Raw genomic sequence first — 21,862 nt, 5'->3', positions numbered from 1 at the left:
GAATTAATTCAAACCCCTAAGGGGGGGGGGGGGGGGGGGGGGAGGGGGGATGACGAATGGGTGCGACTGGATCCATGAAAGTCGAGTTCTGCACTTACTTTCAAACTTCCCGCCAAGCCCCAGGCAACCTAGGCAACCATGAATCAACTGGGCCAACATCGCTTACGAGAATGTCCCCTCTAACGGCGCAGTTTTATCAATCCATGACGTTAGCAGGGCTGCCGATTCGTGAGTAATTACTCACATCGTGAGTAATTTCAGCACCGGTGAGTAAAACGTGAGTAATGAGTAATTGGTGAGTAATCCGACGATCCGTGAGTAATCGTGAGTAATGCAAAATCCATGGGTAATTCTCAGTAATTCTCCATTTTTGGCGCGATTTGTGTGAGTAATCGGTGAGTAAAATTTGGAACGGTGAGAAATCGGTGAGTGAAAACAATGTCAATGTGAGTAAAATTGGGAAATGGTGAGTAAAAAGTGAGTAAAATTGAGAACGGTAAGTAAAATCGCGATCAGTGAGTAGCAAAGTGAGTAAATTTTAGATTGGTGAGTAGCGTGTGAGTAAAAAATTCGCGAAATGTGAGTCCGAGTATCGGCAGCCCTGGACGTTAGCATCCACTTCGGTCTATTGGTCTTTCCTTGTAGTAGTTTCTGTTAGGACGAATTGAATTTATAATTTCTGATCTCATTTATTGGTATAATTGTAGTGCTACGATCCCTCAGTTTTCTTAATCAGTTGTTTCACCCTTGTTGTTAATTTACATTCATTCAATATGGGTCGAAAGAAGAAGAAGCAGGCGAAACCATGGTGTTGGTATCCTTTTAACCTCCATTATTATTTTGACTACCCAAGTACATACTTCATTTCTTTCACATTCGCAGCCACTTAGTATTTTCTTATAACCAAATAGAACTATGAGAGGTGATGAGAGCATTTAATCCCATTTATTGCATTTTGAATCTCGAAATTTACTTTTCAGTTACATATTCTCTGAAAAGAAAAGTACACTTAGGTTCTTCGCTGCCAGCTGAGTGTGAAAGTCTACGAATGTGATTATACTGCATAAGTTGTTCATTTTCTCTGGTTTAAGACTGTCTAGATTGAATTTTTGGAAAGTCTCAGTATACCGTAAAAAAACAGCGTGGACTTTAATGGTAACATGGAGACATTAACACGGCGCACTCATATCTGAGAGTACAGGGGAAAAGTAAAGCCTTCCTGGCAAGGAAGGTAATGTCAGCATGACTTGTTCACTCTCTGGCCTCATTCATCAATAAATAATTCTCCGTTTCGAAGTACTCTTTTACTCAATTTAAAATTCATGTCAACTAAATAATCTTTTCACCGAAGCTGAAAACAACAAATCAAGTATAACGTATTGATGATTCAGAGTACGTTGACCAGGGTGGATCTATAAAGGCAGTCAGAAGAATTTTTTTGGTGCGAAAGTAATTTCAAGTAAATATACCTGGATACCCATTGGTTTTAAGACTAAAAAATTGCGTCACGAATTGTGAACGGAACCTCATGTAAATTGTACTATTTTAGTACCTAGTTGAATTTACAAATTTTGCTTACTTGACTAGCGGGGCGATTATTGAAATGATATGGACTCTTTGTTGCCGCTATGTCGTGTCGCGCCATCGACTAAGAGCCACTTAGTCGATGGCGCGACACGACAACGCGGCGACATACAGTCGATATCATTTCAATAATCGCCCCGCAGCTATGGATTCCCTATCATCAAACTCCACTCTAACAAGTAAGACATGGAGAGACAAGGAGTTGTTTTGGAGGCCAAAGCCCATCAGGGGCAGATGTGCTATTTTGCCCTATAGGAAGAAGATGGTTCCCATTGATCAAAATACTTTTCGTCACAACTACAGATACTTTCATATAATGCTCCTTGGATCTCAGATTAAATGTATACAATATTCTTTGCAGTTCATCCTCAAAATTTTTGGAGTTTGGAAGACGTGCCTTTGCTGTATTAGTGTTTATATTCCTTTAGGTTTAATCGCTTTTCAGGCATACAGCACAAGTCAACATGTCCATCACTATTTTTAAGAGAAATGAGCTCAGCAAGGCACCCTGCCCTACTCCTCCATTAACAGCAGTATCCAAGAGACCTTCTGTAGTGACTATTTGAGTCATAGTTTTCGTATTCAAATAGGGTACTAACTCAATCGAACATCTGGGAACATTTCTCTAATTAAAAGTGCAAAAATGTCAATTCACAATTATTTATTGAGAGAGGAAAACAATTGTCTTATAAGGTTGCCAAAAACAGCCACAACTTGAGTTTTTGGAAAATAGGTAAGTATTGTTAAAGGGATTCATGCTGTGTACCCTTTAAGTAGATATGATCTCTGTTGTGCCTTCGTGGTATGTTCCTTAATTGAGTTTCTTTAGGTACTGCAATCGTGAGTTTGAAGACGAGAAAATTCTCATCCAACACCAAAAGGCTAAACATTTTAAGTGTCACATTTGTCACAAAAAACTATATACAGGGCCCGGACTTTCTATACATTGTATGCAAGTAAGTTACTTTTGAATATCCTTAGGTCAAGTTTTTCAAGGTACTATTTTTCAGTTCTTAGCATTGAGGTTCAAATTCTCCATGGTTTAATGTATTAAGGTTTCATTCGTCAGGAGTAATTATTTGTTTGTAATTTTATTATAAAAATGTATTTTTAATACTTGAAGTTTATCTACAAAAAGAAATCATGAATATGTTTAAAATGACCATGAATTAGAAGTGCTCTTTTGCATACAGCTTGGGGAATAGAAGTGCTCTTTTGCATACAGCTTGGGGAAATGAATAATGGTTTGAAGACCCTCAAAGTCTGAGTATATGATCACTTAAATTGTTGAAGGAACAGTTAACAGTACGTCCAGCCTCTGACTGGCCAATGCTGATTTGAAAACCATGAGCTGTATATTTCTGATTCTTTAAGGAGTGCCAACTGATGTTTACTTTACTGGAAGCAGCATTCATGTTTTGAAAAATTTCAGTCAGGAATAAAGAGTTTTTCTCACAGGATCCTGAATTTTCAATTTCAACTAAAGTTTGCTCTGAAACCCACGCATTGATGATCAATCTTACTAATATATCTGGCTGTCCAGCTTCATTTCAGATTTTTAATTTTTTGTTTTCAGGTACACAAAGAAACAATTGACAAAGTTCCCAATTCACTATCTCACAGATGCAATATTGAGATTGAAATTTATGGAATGGAAGGCATCCCTGCAGAAGATCTAAAAGAGCATGAAAAGCAAAGACAAAGTATGAATGACTGTATTATCTTTCATCTAAAATTCATTTAATGAAATAATTAATTACAGAATGAACGTTAAAAATAAATTATATCTGAGGTTAACAAGTTTTCTGAGATAAATAGAAATAGTATGGGTTTTATAAAGGTTTCAGTCAAATCAGGTTTGTTATTGTGGTAGATCATCTGGATTGCATTCAGCAAAAAGGAACCAGCGCACTTACAGTGCTGTTAAAATGTTGCTTCATTAATGATTAAAAAAGTCTCCTAGAATAGCCAATAGTCTTTGCTTTTCACCAATAAATTTTTAATTTTAAAGGAAAATAATGGTGTAGATTTTAATACTGTACGTCCATTTAGTTTTTAAAGAAAAAAAGATGTTGGACGACTTTGAAAACGCTGTAATCACGCTGGTTCCTTTTTTGCTCAATGCTAGCCAACTATTGCGAGGGCTTTCATTGTCCTTTTATTCAGTTATCTGGGAGGGAATTAAGTTACCATCAATGTGCAAATGTTGCTATCCATTGCTCCTCAGCATTTTAATTGCTCTACTGTAAATCAATAGTTAGGATGAAGCCTGCTCTGTGGACGCAGTCAACTGTAGACTGGTGCTCTTTGAAGCCAAAAAAAAAAGTTTTACAGACTCAGAAACAAAGTAAGGTTATCAAATTGTTCCTAGAATGGGATTGTGTTTTTACATCTCAAACCTAATTTTTGGACGTTTGATGGATCCGGTGTTCCATTATCTAGCTGAGATCTCCACTGCATTCCTCTGGTTGGTCATTACTTCCCTGCACCTAGTCTAATCTCAGAACAGACGCAGAGTGTAAGTAGAACACAGATGTCTGTATTTGTTTACTAGGGGGCTACGCCCCCTGGCCGCTACGCGGCCCAACCCCCTGAAGGCGCTCCGCGCCATCAATGGGCCGCTTCGCGGCCCTATTTTTACCCTCCCATCAGTGTTAGTTTTATTTTCCCCTAAAAAATTACGATATGAGGTATACTTTAATTTTAAACTTTACTTAAAATTACTTTAAAATTAAAAGGACGTGTTTTGGAATGACTGCTTGATGAAATATTGCAGTAAAACAATGAACAATTATAGTCCGGTAATAATTAAGAATTCATGAATCAGGTATCGAACCCACACCGAGCTCGAGGTGGACGCATTCGACGTCTTAGACGATTCGGCCACCGCTCGACATGAAGACGTTGGCGCGAATCTTGTGTAGATAAGTGTAGAGCTGATGCGCAGGCCACACAGCTACTGTGCAACCTCCTCGACCACTGCGCATCCTCCCGCGCATAGCGGTAGCAGTACCGGAGCATTCTGTAAACTCACTCACTTTTATAACGTGATTTTAAAAAAACCTGGGCCCTATTTCCAAAATCTGAAGAGAGCGGGCTCATCTAGGGCCTATGACCTGTCGATTTACGCAAAAATCATGGAAATCGGCCCGGTAGAACGCTCAAACGAACTATGACAAAAAGTATAAATTTACATTGTTTAAATGGGAGAATTCGCAACTTTACCACGTAATATAAAAAAACCTGGGTCATATTTTGAAAATCTGAAAAGAGTTGGCTTATCTACAGACAATTGCCCGTCGATAGCCGCAAAAATCATGAAAATCGGCTCGGTAGAACGCTGGAACTAAGCGTTACCAGTTACGCAAAATTAGGAGGTCTCGGAGCTTATAGTATAGATGCATGTGAATCGTGAGTCTCTTGCACACAATAGATACAAATAAATGAATAGACTTAATACTGATGAAATTGAGGAGCTTTCCGGAAAAAGGGCACATAGCAAAAAATTGCACTTGAGAAAAATGAATTTGAAGTTTCCATTCTTACTTCCTGGCCACTGATGGTAACTTACATCGCAGCTTGGACTCCCGATTGAGAACGTAAGTCACGATCAGTGGCCATAGAATAGTGATGGAAGCTCCAAATGCATTTTTCTCCAATGCGATTTTTTTCTATGTGTCCTTTCTCCAGAAAGCTCTTCAATTGCACAAAAATTCCATTAAATTAACATGTAAGTCTGAAAGTTTTGCTCGTACTCCAATATAGATGTATGATATGAGCATTGCAAACTGTGAGGTAAGGAGACTTTTTTGACCATGCATTTAGTGATTTTTTTGCAGTTACTCCAAGAAAGTCTGCTCACTTATCCGTATCTTTTGTATGCAACATACCTATTAGATAAACTAGTACAGCTCCCTTTATAACTCTATTCATCATTACCTGTGCAGGTGGACCATCTCAGTCTCCAGACAGTGGCGATGATGAGCCGCCAAACAAGAAAAAAGCATCAGAAGCCAACAAGTCAGGAGCATCTGGTCAAGGAATGATGCCTCAAGTGCCGATGATGCCAATGCAGCCTCCTTTTGGACCTCCAATGGGAGGACCTCCCATGATGGGAATGGGACCTCCTTTCATGGGACCTGGGTAAGGATTTTGAAGACTCTTATTATGTGCGAAGATCATTTTATCTCAAGTTTTTTTTAAAATTGATTTAAACGTGTCCTCAGTCACATCTAAAGCTGTGTATATGCTCAGTTGATTAAATTCAGGCTGAATGTAATAAACAGGTCCAGTTTAATGGCTCAACATTATCACTAATAGTCAAAAATAATTTTTAAGAGGTCATTTACTTTTTCTGAAGTTATTTAATGGACTTATAATTTAGCTCTGCACTTCTTAGTTTTTTACGTGTCCTGGCTCCTGAAATATTCCTGCCTCCCAGGTGTATATATGACTGCTCTTTTACAAGAATCAATTTTGTGTGTTTGCTCTCGTGTCTCTCGTCACCATTTGTCACAACTTCATTTTGTACAATCATTTCAACCATCTGGAACTATTTTCAGTACATTTACTCACTTAGTTTAGAAATTGTTAACTACCGTTATTTTTTAGGAAATGTAAGATAAAGGAAAAATGATTAATTTATGCATAAATTCTGTTAAGTCAACAAATGATGTACTTTTAACATTTCAATATATCCAGCTATTTTCAAGCAATGAAGCATTTAAAGGCAGTAAATGTGGTTTGCAAACTTTACCAACCTCTGACTGCTTTTTACTGGCATGGTGTGCTTTTACCATCCTCTATTTCTCAAGTTTCTAACAAGACTGGGTAACTCATTATCTTTCAATACTGATGCAATCTTGTTCCAAAGTGCGAATATTTCTCTCCTTTATTTCCTTTCTGTATTGCTGTCTGTCCTGTGAATTCCTGAATTTATATTGTATCGGTTTTTATTTACAGTATGCCAATGATGCCAGGTGGACCAGCAGGTCCAATGGCACCACCAGGAATGGGAGGGCCGCCCCCACAACCTAACAAACCCCTGTTCCCTAGTGCTGCTGCAATAGTAAGTATATAAAACCTAAAATTTTTAAAAAGAAAATAAATGTTTACTTCCAGATGATATAAAAAAAGTATAAATGCAGTCATTGTATACAGGGTGTGCAAAAAGTGTGGGCACTTGTTAATATCTCGAGAAGGGTTACAGATATTGAAAAACGGTATGGAGAAGACCTCCCCAACTGAAGTGGGCTTTTTGAGGGGCCCTCCTCACAATATCTTTTGATGTTTAATGTTCCAGACAAACACACGTGAGTGTTACACAAGCTTGGAAGATCTAAATGCGACAGCATTTAGTATGTTGAAGGAATCTTAGCCAGTCAAATTTCTTTGTGATTTTATTAAAATGTGCCTTCGTCCTTTTTTGCTGAATTCAGTCCCAATTTTATTTGTGTATCTTAAAGCATTCATGTTAAACAAATAATTTATTCAACATAAGTACGTCGTTTTTGTTTTACACTGAAACAGTTTATGCTTTCGACTAAATGCAGTGAAAGCCTCAAGGAGTGTTGAATTTCCAACCCTTACTCAAGGCTTTACCCTAACTTTATTAAATAAGTCTGAATGGAAAGTTTTCTTGGTAAGTTTTGAACGAAACAACTAAGAATTTTAAACGATTTATCGCTAAAATTGATGCAAGGATCTTTAAAGGGTTAAATTTTCAAAAATTGGCTGGGGGATAGTCTTCTGGCGCCCCTCCTTGCCTTTCTCAGGATATTTCCTATCCTGAGACCCTCTAGTGTATTGTGAGGGACAAGGAGGGGAGGTAGGGACGATATTCTCGATAATATGTCTGCAATGGTCTAAAGATGGACCACTGATATGACGTCTTGTATGGTGTCAGCTTTTCTTTCACAGGATCATTCTTCTTTTCGATTGCAGCCTCTCAGCCTGAGATTAAAAGTAGAATTGTAGCATTGCTGTGTGACAGGCTGACTGAGTAATTGTGAAAGTTTGGGACAAATGCATCCATTACTTAGTTTTATGGTAACATTCAATGATATATTTTGATTATTTCAGGCTTCAACAGCATCATCATCACCTGTTGGAACCGATTTTAAGCCCATCACTAGCAATGCGCCCATAGGACCTATAAAACCAATGTTTCCGGCTTACAGGTTTGTTTTTTTCTTGTCTTCTTATTCGTGGACTTTAATTTTCTCAGAAGTTGGGGCTTTACTTGAAGAAAGTAGTATAAGAGGCCCTGCGGAAAAGGACTACGTGCAAAACGGGCCATTTGGGGCTCGGGGCGGATACCTTTGAAACTTGCCCTATTCATTCACCTAACAATGCCTCATCTTTTCCCAAAGTTTCAAGCCCCCCAAAAATTTTGGGGAGACGCGGCGGGGGGTCAAAGTTAAAAACAGGCAAAATTTTCGCGAAGTTATTCCTCGAAAACCAAGAAGTTTTGGAAAACGCGGTTTAAACGAGCGTATTCAGCGTGACGAGAGCTTTCAGAAAATGTATAACATCATAGGGTTTTGTCAACTTCAGCTCGAGTTATCGCCTCCGAAACGCTGGAACGCTCAAAAAAGACCCCTTTTTTTTTCACGTTTGGGCCGATTTAAAAAAAAGCCATTTTTTTATTTTGATGAAAAACTGATATGTTGTTCCTGACTCTCTGTAGCCCCTCTGGCTCTTTACCGCATGCTGGGGAAATGTTTTGGTCGCGAGTTATGAGAGCGGAAAGGAGCGAAGGTCGGAAAAATCGGCTATTTTAAACTGCGCGCGCGGCGTTGATCGGAGGGAAAACGTCCCCTCCCACTCAGTTCGGCGAATCACACTTCTCTGCCGACCTCGCATTGTTGCCACATGTCTCCTGATCCGTCGCCGCGCGCAGTTTAAAATAGCCGATTTTCCCGACCTTCACTCCTTTCCGCTCTTATAACTCGCGACCAAAACATTTCCCCAGCATGCGGTAAAGAGCCAGAGGGGCTACAGAGAGTCAGGAACAACATATCAGTTTTTCATCAAAATAAAAAAATGGCTTTTTTTTAAATCGGCCCAAACGTGAAAAAATAAGGGGTCTTTTTTGAGCGTTCCAGCGCTTCGGAGGCGATAACTCGAGCTGAAGTTGACAAAACCCTATGATGTTATACATTTTCTGAAAGCTCTCGTCACGCTGAATACGCTCGTTTAAACCGCGTTTTCCAAAACTTCTTGGTTTTTGAGTAAAAAAATTCGCGAAAATTTTGCCGGTTTTTAACTTTGACCCCCCGCTGCGTCTCCCCAAAATTTTTGGGGGCTTGAAACTTTGGGAAAAGATGGGGCATTGTTAGGTGAATGAATAGGGCAAGTCTCAAAAGTATCCGCCCCGAGCCCCAAATGGCCCATTTTGCACGTAGTCCTTTAAATTAAATTTGGTATATAAATCATGACGTTTTGTAAAAAAAAAAAAAAAAAGTTATCCATAAAGCAAATGTCCTCAGCCCTTTACCAATTTAAAGGATGAGAATGAGTATGGAAGGGGTGCCTCAGTTTCGGTGTATTATCTGAGGAGATTTGAGAAGAAATCCGTCAAAGAGGCTAAGCCCTCTGACTAAATTGCACTCTCTCGTGTTGTAGTCCTGTTAGAAGAAACGTGCATTTTACCGCCTTTTTAGGTCAGATGCAACTTAACTAGGTTCAAAGAAGTGTAACTGTACCCTGTTGCAAGACAGGTAATATTTTGACCTGCCAAATTAAAATAAGGTACCTATATGTAGTTTGAAATTTCTTCCAGGCGAAATATGCAGACATGCTGCTTTGCGGGTTGCGTTTTGTAAACAAGATCAAAACTAAAAAATGTATGTTAAAGTGATTAAATTTTCTTAAAGGATCATTCAAGAAATAAAACAAACAGATCTTAAACTTTGAACATTTTCACTGTTTGAAGTAAAATACCTACTTTAGGGGAGGTTAAATGCTGATTCAATTGGATGCGGAAGCTTATGACCGACCCGCTTATTTTCATATCATTTTAATGTGTTTTTACCATATACATAGTCTATACAAAGTAAACCTCAGAAGCCAAAGACTAGACATGTTAAGCAAGTTGAAAAAATGTTTAGTTTGCATTGACTGAACATTGTTTGTATGATGATGATGATGATGATGATGTGTCAAATTATATGGAAATCAGTGATCTTGTTTACAGTGTCCAATGTAAATGAAAAGAGCATTTTCTCACCCCTAATATAAAAAATTTTACTTTTCAAAATGAATATTGTATACAGTGTTTGATCCAACAGTTTTATTTTTTGCATAATTCTTAAGAAAAATTCATAACAATGACATAAACTCCTGAATTTTGATACTATGTTTGCAGGATGTAACCTGCAATGCAGCCTGTCTTCAGTTTAAATCCAAAAAACTTTTGAAAAAATATATTGAACTTCAATTTGAATGTTCATAATTTTCCCTCTCTAATGAGACGTTAATGATTTTTTTAAAGTAGTGAACCATTAACATTTAAGCCTAAATGCAAGCTTTTTTTAATCTCAAGTGTTTATGACGGTTTATTGCTTTATAAAGATTCCTGCGCGTCTGGCGGGAAAATGAAGTAATGTAATCACGGGTAAAGAGCATACCAAACCTGCTTTGTACATGGCTGTTGTAAAAGATTTCAGGTGATTGGCAACTTAGCATCTACATCACTGACTGGCATTATTTAGTTATGAGCAGAGGAACATCAAGTGTCTATCTCACAGGGGCTATGAACTTCAAGCTGATGACAAAGTAATGTAGGTCAGGTTAGACTAATCATGTTTTTCAATTTAAAAAAATTGTGTCCTTTCTAGCCTATTGTAGACAGATAATATGCTGTGGATCCACACGTAGTGTCAGGGGTCCATGACATTGCGGACAAATTCAATTTTGAAGCTGTTAGTAAATCCATAACATGCTGTAAATCCCTGCAACAACTGTCACATGGATCTTTGACGTACTCTAATTTCTGCTAAAATAAAGTATTTTCTCATCCTTGTATTTCTCTACTTTTGTATCTTAGTGGGAGCGGCGATCCTGAAGGTGGGCAAACTAATTCCTCTGAAGAACCTGCAAAAATACCCTTGATAAACACAGTTAGCTCAACTAGTAAGATAATTCACCCCCAAGAAGATATTTCCCTGGTAAGTTGTCTTACTTTGTTTCATTCCGAGCTCCACACTTGAACAGAATATTATTTTGGCGCTAGATTTGTAAGTCAAATTATTTTATAAATTGAATGACTCAGTTTTTTTTGGGAATCCATAGATTCAGATTTATGAACTCAACAATTTAATGGATTTGTTTGTTAGCCTTAAAATCCATTGAATGGAGATTTCACCATACCTAAATGCAGTGAATCGGAGTTTTGCTGTCTCACCATTAGAGCTACAGTGTTTTCAGAGTTCTCTGTATTTCTGCTTAGAAACTGAAGACGGGTAACAGTATGTGGTCAACTCGTTGGACTTTCATGATCCTAAGTTTTTGCGATGCCTGCTCTAAATATCTCAGCTGAGATACCCAAGTTCAAACCAAATCCAGGTGTGCCTATGGCTCAAAGTTATCTTTTTTCCTCCCTATGGATTTGTAATTTTCTTTGAACAACATGTAAATTGCATCATTCTAAGATTAACAACAAGTGAAACTTTTGTCCAAAATGAAATGGAGTACATTTTTTAGAGTATTTGCTGTTGACTTTGGTCAATTTTTTTGCATGTCCTCTTAAACAAAAAAAATTTCTTATCAATGTAGTCCGAGTTATTAATGAAGTTCAAACAATTTTGACTCTCATGCTTGTAAGTAGTGGAAATGATTGGAGCCTTTTCTCCCTCTTATGTCTCTTTTAATTGTCAAATCCTAATTAAATTTATACTATTTAAATGTTTTCAGGAGGAAATAAGAGCAAAACTGCCGAAATATAGGTCAAAAATACCTGAGCCTGTTCTAACGCCTGTGCACAACGAAAATACTGCCACCCCACCTCAGCAGACTCTGAATTCAACCTCGTCCTCCTCGCCACAACAACCACAGCAACTCAATATGCACCAACATCAGCAGCCTGACACAAAACATGTAAGTACTTTTTTCACATCCTGTAAATTTGACTTTGACAAAGATGCTCCAGGAACAGAGAAGTAGCCAGAGTGTGCAAAGTTGCGTTACACAACATTCTTTCATAGGCAAGGAAAATTTAGAAAGCAATATTGCCTCTTCACTCAACTTCCGACCATTGTCTTGCACAGTCTGGTATTTTCATAAGCCTCAGGCAATTTTTGGAACATTTTAATCTGAAGAATTAGGAATTTTCCTCTAGAATCCTGCAAAAACTGGGAAGGAAGGATTTTCTCTAATTCTCAATAGTCCATGAATTAAATGAGTCAATTCAGTTTAAGAGAGATTTTCCAGAAAATTTTTGTTTCTTATTGTTTCTGGTTTAAAAAAAAAAAAAAAAAAAAAAAAAAAGAACACCAATAGTCCTAAAATTTTTGAAATAGTGAAAATTACTCTTATGAAGACTTCTTAAATGCATTTAATGCATTGCATCAACTTTTTACCACAACTCTCCAAATGTTTGTAATCCAAATTTCATTATTCTGTGGCCACTTCAGAATAAGTTCCATCCTCGGGTGTTGTGAAAAATGAAGTAATATGGGTATATGTAAGACAATGTAAAGTCGAAAGAGCCATGCTGCGCCGCAATTTATATTACCGCCAGTTTTCAGTCACATCCTCGGTTTCCTCTGTAGTGGGCTAGGAAGATGCATAGTTGCAGTGAGGTTACCTACCTAATAATTAGTAACAAGAATTTTTTGTTAGCATTGTTAACATTGCGTTGGAGGTTCGATTAACTTTACACGCATGTGATAACTGGAGTTCAAGGTACATTACACTATGTGGGGAACATGATTGTTGTCGTTAATTTTGGAAGGAAGGAAGGCTTTCGCACACTGGGACAATAGTCTTTTGAATTGTTACGCCAAAGGGCTGAAGAAAAATATTCTTAATGGTAAATTTTCTCTAAAAATGAAGATCTTAGCAATAACCAGTTAGAAAATCCAGAGGTAAGCTGAGAGCTTAGCTCAAGACTGCAATGCTAAACCTCAGATCCCTTACCTGGTCTACAACACATTCTTCCCTCCCCTCGTTGATCATGATATCATTATTCTGATTTTCTAGCTCGCATTTCAATTCATTTTTTGGCAATCTCAAAATTTTTCATTCTACAATGACTTTTTCTAGGCTGCCATCTAATCAGATTTTGATAATATCTCCAATTAGTTCTGATAAGAATTAAAATTCAGTTCATTTAGACATCATTTTGCTACAAGGAACCGCTATTTCTGCCCAATTTTAGCGACAACTTTTGTGCCATTAGTTTTCCCATGCAGGTAGGTACTCTTATGTATGAGCCAGAAATGACGGCTCCTCATCACCAAGTACAGTCCTATTTTCCAGGTGTTCATTTATCATTTTCCTCCATAGAAAAGCGGTCCTTGTAGAATAAAACAAACGTATGAATGGTTTGTGAAGTATTGATTTACTTTTGGTTTTCAGAATATTGACGACAGGCGAAATGGGCCTCCGCTCATGCTGCAAAGATTCCCTACACCTCATATCCCAGTTTCTATGCCAAATATGCCTATCAGTGTGGGTTCAATGGTGCCTCCTGTAAGCTCAGGACTGACGTTGATGGCTCCAATGGGACGACCAATGATGTCACTCGGGCAGCCAGCCATGATGATGCCTAGACCTCCCGCTCCTCCAATGGGCATGGTTCCTCATCCTGGTAAATTTCCCTTTTTTTTAACTTAAGGCGGCAGGAAGTTTGCGTTTTCTGATTTCTATGCATTAACTGATTTTATGATCTGCTCAAGCTAAGATTGTGCTATCGGTCCTTGATAAGCTTCAGAACACTCCCGATAAACATTAATTGCAATCAGTAGCTCCTATAAGAATTTTCACTGTTGGTGGAACTAAATTGTTGCCGTGATACACATATGGTAAAAATGTACAGAATTGGAGCTCTGGCATTTCCAATACAACAGGCCATTCCTAACAGCTGCAGCCTTATTGGTGGAAATGAAACAAAGTGCCCTAGTAGCACAACAACGAGATTCATAAGCGCAGTTATAACACAAGTTTGAACCTCAAGTTTATCACTTCATCAGGTACTCAAATGAGGCATCATGTTGAATCAGAAATAGTAGGATGTTTTTCACCACACCATGCTCATATATATAGACAAATAAATATCTAAGTTAAAAGATAAAATGCAACAAAGAAGTCTTAGGCAATGTTTGCTAGCCCATAAACTTAAACCCTTGAAACAGCTTCTTTTGTTTTGTGCAAATTTTGCAGCGTCATCATTTAAATTTTGTGTTTGTTGCCAGAGAAGATAAGACTGAGGAGGTATGTATGTTGTGGGCTTTGTCAGTCAACCTCTTTGTTGTTCCTATATTGCGAGGAATCGAAGAGAAGCTAAAGTCGGTCATTGAGTTTGACCCTTTATCATCAAATCCACCAGACATAAGTACATCAAAGATGATCACTGTCAAAATCAACCAATTGCATAGCTCCATTCCTCCTTAGTCTTTCTCTGTCCAGTTAACAAACACAAAATTTCAACAATCAGACTTCTAGAATTTGAGTTCTGGTTGACAAAAATAATTGGCTTATTGATATGTTGCCAGCACATACGAATACTTATAAGGCAGAAAAAAGGGAAGCACTAATTTTTGGCTTACCAGCTAACCTTATTGTGGTAATTTGTGCACAGTATTACTGTGATCAATTCCTATTTGCTCTTTATTCTAGGTCATCGCTTGGTTCCGGGACTTGTGGGTCCTCCAATGATGCATCCTGCCTACTCAGCAGCTGGCCCGATGGCGTTCCCTGGACCCCCTATGTTGGCTCCAATGATGCCGCCGCGCTTCAGATGATCAGGTTTGCTGGGGGGACTTTGGCTTATCTTTCCGCCAGAACAATAATTGTCCAGGAGGGAATCATTTCATAGCTGTAAGTTCTTTCTAACTGTTAATTTTGAGGCAGTTGTACCTGTGAACTTGACTGCAAGTGTCAGTTTCTGTGGTAAACCCTATCATTTATTGCCGAGACCTGTAAATTTTATTTTAGTTGTTCAATGTATCTATTAGTATTTAGTTAGTCGTCTATTAATTTCTGATCAGCTGCTAACCAGACTTGAAAGTTCATTCTCTGCATCAGATTTACCTTATGCAGACACAATTTTTGCTTTTAAATTTTTTTTCTTTTTCAACCTGTCAGTCCGTTGATTCTCCTTACCTTGTTTCAGGAAAGCACCCTTTATAGCTTTGTCTTACCCATTACTTTGAGTGTCCATCTCTATTTTTTTTCCAATGTTATAATTTGAACGCTTAACTTTCTGTTTATAGTCAAATAGATTCTGCCGTGACCAATCTCTTTTCTCTCCTTGGGCTCATACAAGGTAAAATAACTCCAGCTCAATCTATGTAATGAACAGGGTAAAAAATACAGTAAAGCTGTTGAAGTAAGGTACTGAACAAATCAATAACATTTTCTCTAATTTTTTTAGTTGCTGGTTGGTCTTTATGCTTTCGGTTGAGTTTTTGTTCTTTTCAGCACTTCCTTTACTTGTTTGTTTGGTTAAAAAAAATCAGAAGCTAAGCATAGGGAACCACGCTGCTGAGGTAGCCGGATTACTTTTACCGTTGAGTCATTTATTTAATCTGTTTTATCATCTATTTCTAACTAATTTTGTAATTCCAGTCGCTAAGGTTTTTTTTCTAAATCACTTCCTGATTTACCTGTCAATTACGCAGTTGGGCTTTAATCTTCATTATAACGGCAGGGGAAGGGAGACAGAGGCTGGACTGTAAAAGCACCCATTTATGGATCTGTGACTAATTTTTTGTTACTAAAATACTACTAGCGGCCCCTTCTCAGAGCAGCATATGTAGCAGTTGAGTATATATCATATCTGTTAGAGAATGTTTGAAATGATTTTTGATCATCTTATTAAAGTTAGGGAATGCAAACCCAGATTTAATGACAAGAAATCACCATTAAGCACTTAAATTCAGTACTGTTGTAAATCATTCAGTTGTCTGAATTTTGTCCCTGTCTCATTTCAAGATTTAAGATGATGATGCATGAATCCGCTTTGATTTAATTCCTCTCTTGGTTTTTAAAATACTGATACTGATCCAAAATTGTTTATCAGCTTCAAGCATGGTGTCGAAAACCAAAGGATGATCCAAAAAGACAGATCCCGAACACACCAGTGTTGAACCAATCCAGTTTGCCAGTCTAGGCCTGTAATGGTTGGTCAATTTCATTTTTATTTCCTTCTAATCTGTTTCATACCATTAATGATTTACTCAAGCTTCCACTTTTTTTCAATTTTTTTTTTTTTTTTTCAATATTGTCCTGCACTATGCAGTCATTAGTGATACCAGAGTCGTATTTTGTTCAGAGACAACACTCGCAACATGTTGTGAAAACAAGCAGCAATTGCATCTTGTTCAAAGTTGTTTTGTGTTGTGAGGGCGGGGCTTATTTTTGCGCGCAAAAATCGGGAACTCCTACAGCAACATTGTTGTACAACACTTGCAACGCGCTCAAAGCAAGTCGTTTTTATGTTGTTCAAAAAAGCAAAGCTGTTTTCTAACCTAAAATTGGAAGTTGCTCTCTCATTGGTTGTTCAGAATTGCGTAGAAAAAAAACAAGAAAAAAACGGAAACATTTTGTTGTTTTGAACAAAATACGACTAAAAAGTGCTACAATCTCAACAATGTTTTTTTTTTTTTTTTTTTACTTTTTTGTAATCCTTGTGGGTAGGGAATGCTCTGTTGTCGCCACCCTCCCTCCCCCACCTCCCCTTAAAAAAGGAAGGAAAAAAGAAAGTTGAAAAAAATAGAAATTCCATCATCTCCAGGTGTCCAATGAAGCTTACAGCGAAAAACACCAAACTTGAAAAAAGTATGTCCGTCCGGCGTCTGGAAAAATGTTTGCAAACATCACTACTTATTTCAAAATCCATTCTTAAAATCAAGGAAGAGTGTGCATAGTAGACCATATTTGAATCAGAATTAAAAACTCACCCTCTCCTAAAAATTAAAGTATTCAGGAGACACAAAAAACCACTCAGAAGGTTAAAAAATTGTGCCAGAGAAGACTCAGATCTAAGAGTCTATAGTAACTCTTGATGAAGCATAATGTCAAATTTCAACTCATGAAACCAACCCAAAAAATTTTTTGTGGCTACTTTGCTGAAGCGCGATTTTTCCTTGTGTTCCTCTAGTACAATTTTTCATTCTGCAAGTTTAATGCTGCAGTAGTCTTTCAGCATAAATGACATCAACTAACTGCAGGCTGCTGTACATTTTCGTTTTTTACATGGTGAAACCCTGCCTGGAACTGTACAAATGATTCAGGCATTTTTCCACTTCAATGCGCCTCAGATATTTTTTTCTACTGATTTCAAAGAAAAAATTCCACATCTCTACGCATCAGAATTTCTCCAAATTCTAATGTCAATAGTGCCAATTTTCTAAAATACTATTCAGTAAATATCTAATAATAATGGTGGAAAAGAATTACATATTGTTTTTTCTTGAAATGATCTTTCAGGGAAATTAGAGGGAGTATCTTGCCCTTCTATAAGAATGTTGTATAGTTCCACAGAAATTTTCAGCCTCCAGTCCAACAAAGGCTAAGAATCAAAACTGAACTATGCTTTTCGGTTCCTTCAGTCGTATAATTTTCCAAATTAAGTTCGTAGTTCTAATCAAAGTCATTATAGAACATGAAAAGAATATTGCTTCCACCGGAAGTATTAAAATATTACTTGACTACTGAATGTGTTAGGTGGATGAAATAATAAATAATCAAATCAAATAAAACACTGATGCACTCCCCCCTCCTTGCTTTCTCTCTCTCACCCATTCATTCATTCCAAGAAGCTAATTACTCATTTCAAAGCCTGAGATTCAATAATCTCCATTGTGGAAGCTCTTATTGCTCTATGGAGCAACTGCAGCTTTTTCTTCAATTTCACATCCTCAAAATTATCTATTAGCAATGAATAAAATTAAGATTGCAGGTACACCATGCTTTTCACTTAAGAGTAAGTACTGGGTTTTTTTTTTTTTTTCCCCCTTTTTTTCCAACCATTAAATGCGGGGCTTGGTGGACAAGGCGCATAAGTGTAGTTTTTGATAAAGTTGAGATATTCAGGAACTCAACTAAAACTAGTTTGAATGTATAATCTGTGAAAATTCATAATTAAAATCTAATTTTAAAGCATCAAATAGTGAGTTTAAACTTCTTTCCTGCCCTAAGGCTCCATGTAATTAGAAGCTTTAAACACGTATTTCTTGAAAACTGCACTTATGCGCCTTGTCCTCCGAACCCTTCAAAGTCCATCCACTAAATTTTATCTTGAATGTTTCTACTAAATGTCAATATGTAATTTTCGGGTTAAAACTGTGCTTCTATTTTTCATCCATCAGTTATACTTCTTATTGTTGTACAATCAGGATCAGATCCAGCCGTTTTTATTTTTCATCACATCGCCCCCCCCCCCCCCCCCCGGTGTGAAGAACTTTGTTTTCTCTTTTTTTAATTTAACATATTTGCTAAATTTAAAGGAATTTTTATGGTTTGTGCCTGGTTTTGGAGTTTTTGTGGGAGAAGTATTCCGATGAATTAAGATTGAAAAATAGGAAATCCTCACATCATTGTTGCTCCGTTATTTCCACAAAACCTTAGGTAATCGGTCAATAATTGCTGTAATTGAAGTTTTCTTCCATAACAACTTTTTATGGAAGACCTCATTGTTGTAAATATCAAGAAATGATTCCCATTTCCAATTCAATGGATGCCCTAGTACGAATGCTCTCTGCAGAAGAAGCGCCAGTTCACCTCAGATGTAACCATTTTTCATTGCTCTCTTTTTTGTCAACTGCAAGCTAATTTTTGAAGGCATTCCAAATTTGGCTGTCTATAACTAAAAAGAATTGGGAAACTTGACGTTTGGACTTGCCTGAGATTTGTCATATTTTAACTCAGAATCTCTGTCATGAACTTTTTAACTCTGAGTGTTAGCAGTTGTAAAGGTCAAGGAAGCATCTCTTTGGAGTTCAAGTATTTTCAACCCATATGTATTTGTTACACGATTTTAAGAATTTTAATCAACTTTTCAAAAGTCATAAATATCATAAAAGTAACGAAGCAGATAAATTTATTAAATTCAACTCAGAAATAAATTATTTTAGGTCATACAGTCCCCGAAATATCTCATTCCTTATACCTACCTCATACACAATGTTTGAAAATCTGCGCCCTTCTCCTAGTAAGCAGTTTTTTTATTTTGTAATCGAACATTTAAAATAGGTTACCGCCCACTCTTTTGGAAGAGATACTGTTAAAGAGTCCACAGAAATGGCTAAGATTTCTAAAATTTTGCATCCGTTGTTCTTTATTTTTAAGTGACAGGGTGCAAAAACTTCATGATGTCTACGAAAATACAAAAATGTCTACAAATGCTTTTTAAAAAAGGGAGGTAGCTACAGCGGGGGTAGTTTTAGCAACATTTATGGCAGTCATTTTTTATTCTTAACTCGACCTGAAATACCCTTCAAAATCTGTGATTCTCTCAATTGACCTTACTCCAGATTTCCATCTCTTCCAAGAAACGTATTGGCATTATAGTCCAAGTTAAAGTCATTCTTAGCTATTAGTTATTTAAAAGATGCCAATCATGTCTGATCATTGCTCTTTATTCTAATGTTAAATCAAGTTGTAATAAATTGATAATCTTACAGAACATACTAACTGACTTTCATTTTTGTCTCAGGTTATTGTACCAGCTAACAATAACTAGCGTTTGATAGTAAATTGATTTTGAGTTAGTCATGCCCTCGCAAAACCCCACGGCTTCTTTCATCGAGGTAAATAATCCTTGAACATTTACATGATTACTTCTATTTTTCTGTTGTTTATTCACCATTAAAATTGATTCTAATGGCTGTTGGGGTATCATTAATTAGTTTTCTTTTTTACAATTTGTCTACGTTTACTTACATGAGCCAAGCACGCTACTTTTAATTTGATATTGATACACTCTCCAGTGTGAATCACAGTATAAGCTGTTGGACACGCCCAGTAACGAGGAAAAACTTCATATTCTCATCTTTATTCTCTAGCTCCTCCAGAAGTCTGTTGTAAAATATCTTCAGAATCCTGCAATTCTTCCGCTGTAATATTTTCAGCCTACAGACAAGCTTGTCTAATTTTGCCCTGATGTTTGTGGATTACTTAATTTTATGCCTTGTACTACTTGGTTTTATTTTCACTGATGAGATAGGTACATTTGATTTAATTAAATGACAGCAGGTTTTAGCATTCAAAATTCAGTTCATGCAGAAAAAGCTTTTCTATTAGTCTAAATCATTAGAATCCTTCTGAAAAGTTATAGGAGAGTTACTTCCCAAAAGTGTCTTTATTTGACAGAGAAGAGCAGGTATTATTTTGATGATAACCCAAGTTCCCAATGCCATCACTTACTTCGCAGTCTTGTCTCCAGTCTTATCACACCCTGTTGAAGACCAATATCATGAAGTTCCTTTCTCTAAAGAGTGCTGGGGGGTGCAAATAAATAGAAGTTAACGAAAGGATTTTCCAGAGAATTTTTACTAGTTTATTCCCTCTAAGTGGAAGGAGAAATGACAAATATGTTCGTGAAAACTTGTGCAACTGTTTTCCTGGAGAGGAGTGAAATGTTAGAGGACGTCTTGAAACTCTGGAACTGTGATATGTTCACACATTTCATAGCGTAGACAAAAATTAATATCATTGCCTTAAGATTGAATTCATAGCAAACTTTTGAGTTCCTCCAGTACAATAAGTATTCCATTTTCCGAAAAAGTTTAATTTGGAACTCTCATAATCACAACTAGACCATTGACCTAAAAATCTGAATCTTTTGAAAAACTATGCCCAAAATGAAAGCTGGGAATGGTCACATTTTTTCCTTCCCTTCATTGGTTAACGGTAAACAAAGCGCTTAGATAAATGTTCACTGTAAATATGAAAGATTCCTCCTTACACTGCGATGTCCCTTGTAACTGAGTTACAGGTGACTTTTTTGTCACAGCTGAACTGTTGGACTAAATGTCCCCTGCGCACCTACACTGGTATTGGCGAAAGTATTTTCACAGCAGTGCTGTTGGACTCAAGTCCCCCTTGCCATGTAGGCACAGGCGATTCATACTGACATCGTATAATGTTTAGTTCCATCCCTTTTTTCTTTGCCTGCAGTATAGCAGTACCTCAAATGGCGCATTTGCCCTGAATATTTTTCAAACTTAAAATCTTATTTTTTGCTGGGGAGGAAACAAAATCAAGTGAAAAAACTTCGAATTTTTACCAGTTTTCATAACGCTGAAAAACTCCATGAAATGCAATTTGTTTTTAGATACTCTCCGAGTTGAGTCCGCATATATTTTCTTATTCACCTAGCACCTCGCAGTTTTTGTAATATTTGTTTTCTCAGTTTTAATCGCTGTTTGTCAAAGATTTTTTAGCATCTATCAACAATTCTCTTCATTTACTGAATAAAGATTGTTTCTCAGTTTTACTACTGACTCATTTCTTTTCCCTCACTTTAGCCTTTACCACTTTTAACACGGAAGTAATTACTGATTTTTGAAGTACACTATCTGAGAAAGAACACAATTCCATACTCAAAAAGAGCCAAATTCAATGTCTTTGAGCAGAAGCAGTTTTAAAGGTTACAAGGAGGGGCCCAATAAAAAACCAGAATTGTGTTGTAACTTGGCAAGAGGTGCAAATTTCAGAGTTTTGTCATCAGGAAGTAGGAGCTATGAAGAGTTGCTAAGGTTTTAATAAAGCATGTCCTTCATAAGCAACACTTCAAGGGTTATAAGCGATAACTGAGAGAGAGCAAAAAATTTGAGTGCCAAGTGCTCCTGCTAATTATTCTTGCATAAACGAATTGAAACATGGTAATCTGGCCAAGCAATTCTTCATAGCTCCTAGATATACCTCCTAGCGGTTGAACCCGAAGAAATTAAACTGTTACCTAGTTGTAGAAAAATTCCGGTTTTTTGGGGGTTTCCCCTCGTAAGTACCAAAGGTGTATCCTGTATAGGAAAGATACCAAAGACTTTTTTTAATGTCATTTTAACGATTGTCACATATGAAGCACAATAATGGTAACTGTACAAGCGAT

The 21,862-nt window shown here is 37.1% G+C and overlaps 1 protein-coding gene across 3 annotated transcripts in view; it reads left to right on the top strand.

The window, feature by feature from the left end:
• Positions 1 to 606: 606 nt before the first annotated feature.
• BuGZ (Bub3 interacting GLEBS and Zinc finger domain protein) overlaps positions 607 to 21,862 on the top strand; it is a 32,400-nt gene continuing 11,144 nt past the window's right edge. Inside the window, exons 1-11 of one of the 3 annotated variants that reach the window (XR_011899714.1) lie at positions 607 to 814; positions 2,414 to 2,540; positions 3,161 to 3,287; positions 5,532 to 5,727; positions 6,547 to 6,652; positions 7,666 to 7,763; positions 10,634 to 10,754; positions 11,500 to 11,682; positions 13,165 to 13,396; positions 14,425 to 15,929; positions 19,466 to 19,559. Coding sequence is in view for 1 of the 3 variants with exons in the window: in XM_072299423.1 (XP_072155524.1) it covers positions 774 to 814; positions 2,414 to 2,540; positions 3,161 to 3,287; positions 5,532 to 5,727; positions 6,547 to 6,652; positions 7,666 to 7,763; positions 10,634 to 10,754; positions 11,500 to 11,682; positions 13,165 to 13,396; positions 14,425 to 14,549 (1,356 nt within the window). In the remaining 2 variants the exon portion in view is untranslated. Of the gene's footprint in view, positions 815 to 2,413; positions 2,541 to 3,160; positions 3,288 to 5,531; positions 5,728 to 6,546; positions 6,653 to 7,665; positions 7,764 to 10,633; positions 10,755 to 11,499; positions 11,683 to 13,164; positions 13,397 to 14,424; positions 21,248 to 21,862 lie in introns of those variants that run through there. The other 2 variants (XR_011899713.1, XM_072299423.1) reach the window with 2 other exon arrangements.

The sequence above is a fragment of the Bemisia tabaci genome, chromosome 1 (assembly GCF_918797505.1).
Source record: "Bemisia tabaci chromosome 1, PGI_BMITA_v3".
Lineage (NCBI taxonomy): Eukaryota > Metazoa > Arthropoda > Insecta > Hemiptera > Aleyrodidae > Bemisia > Bemisia tabaci.
The sequence above is the reverse complement of the archived record's forward strand: the minus strand, read 5'-3'. Positions and strand labels throughout refer to the sequence as shown.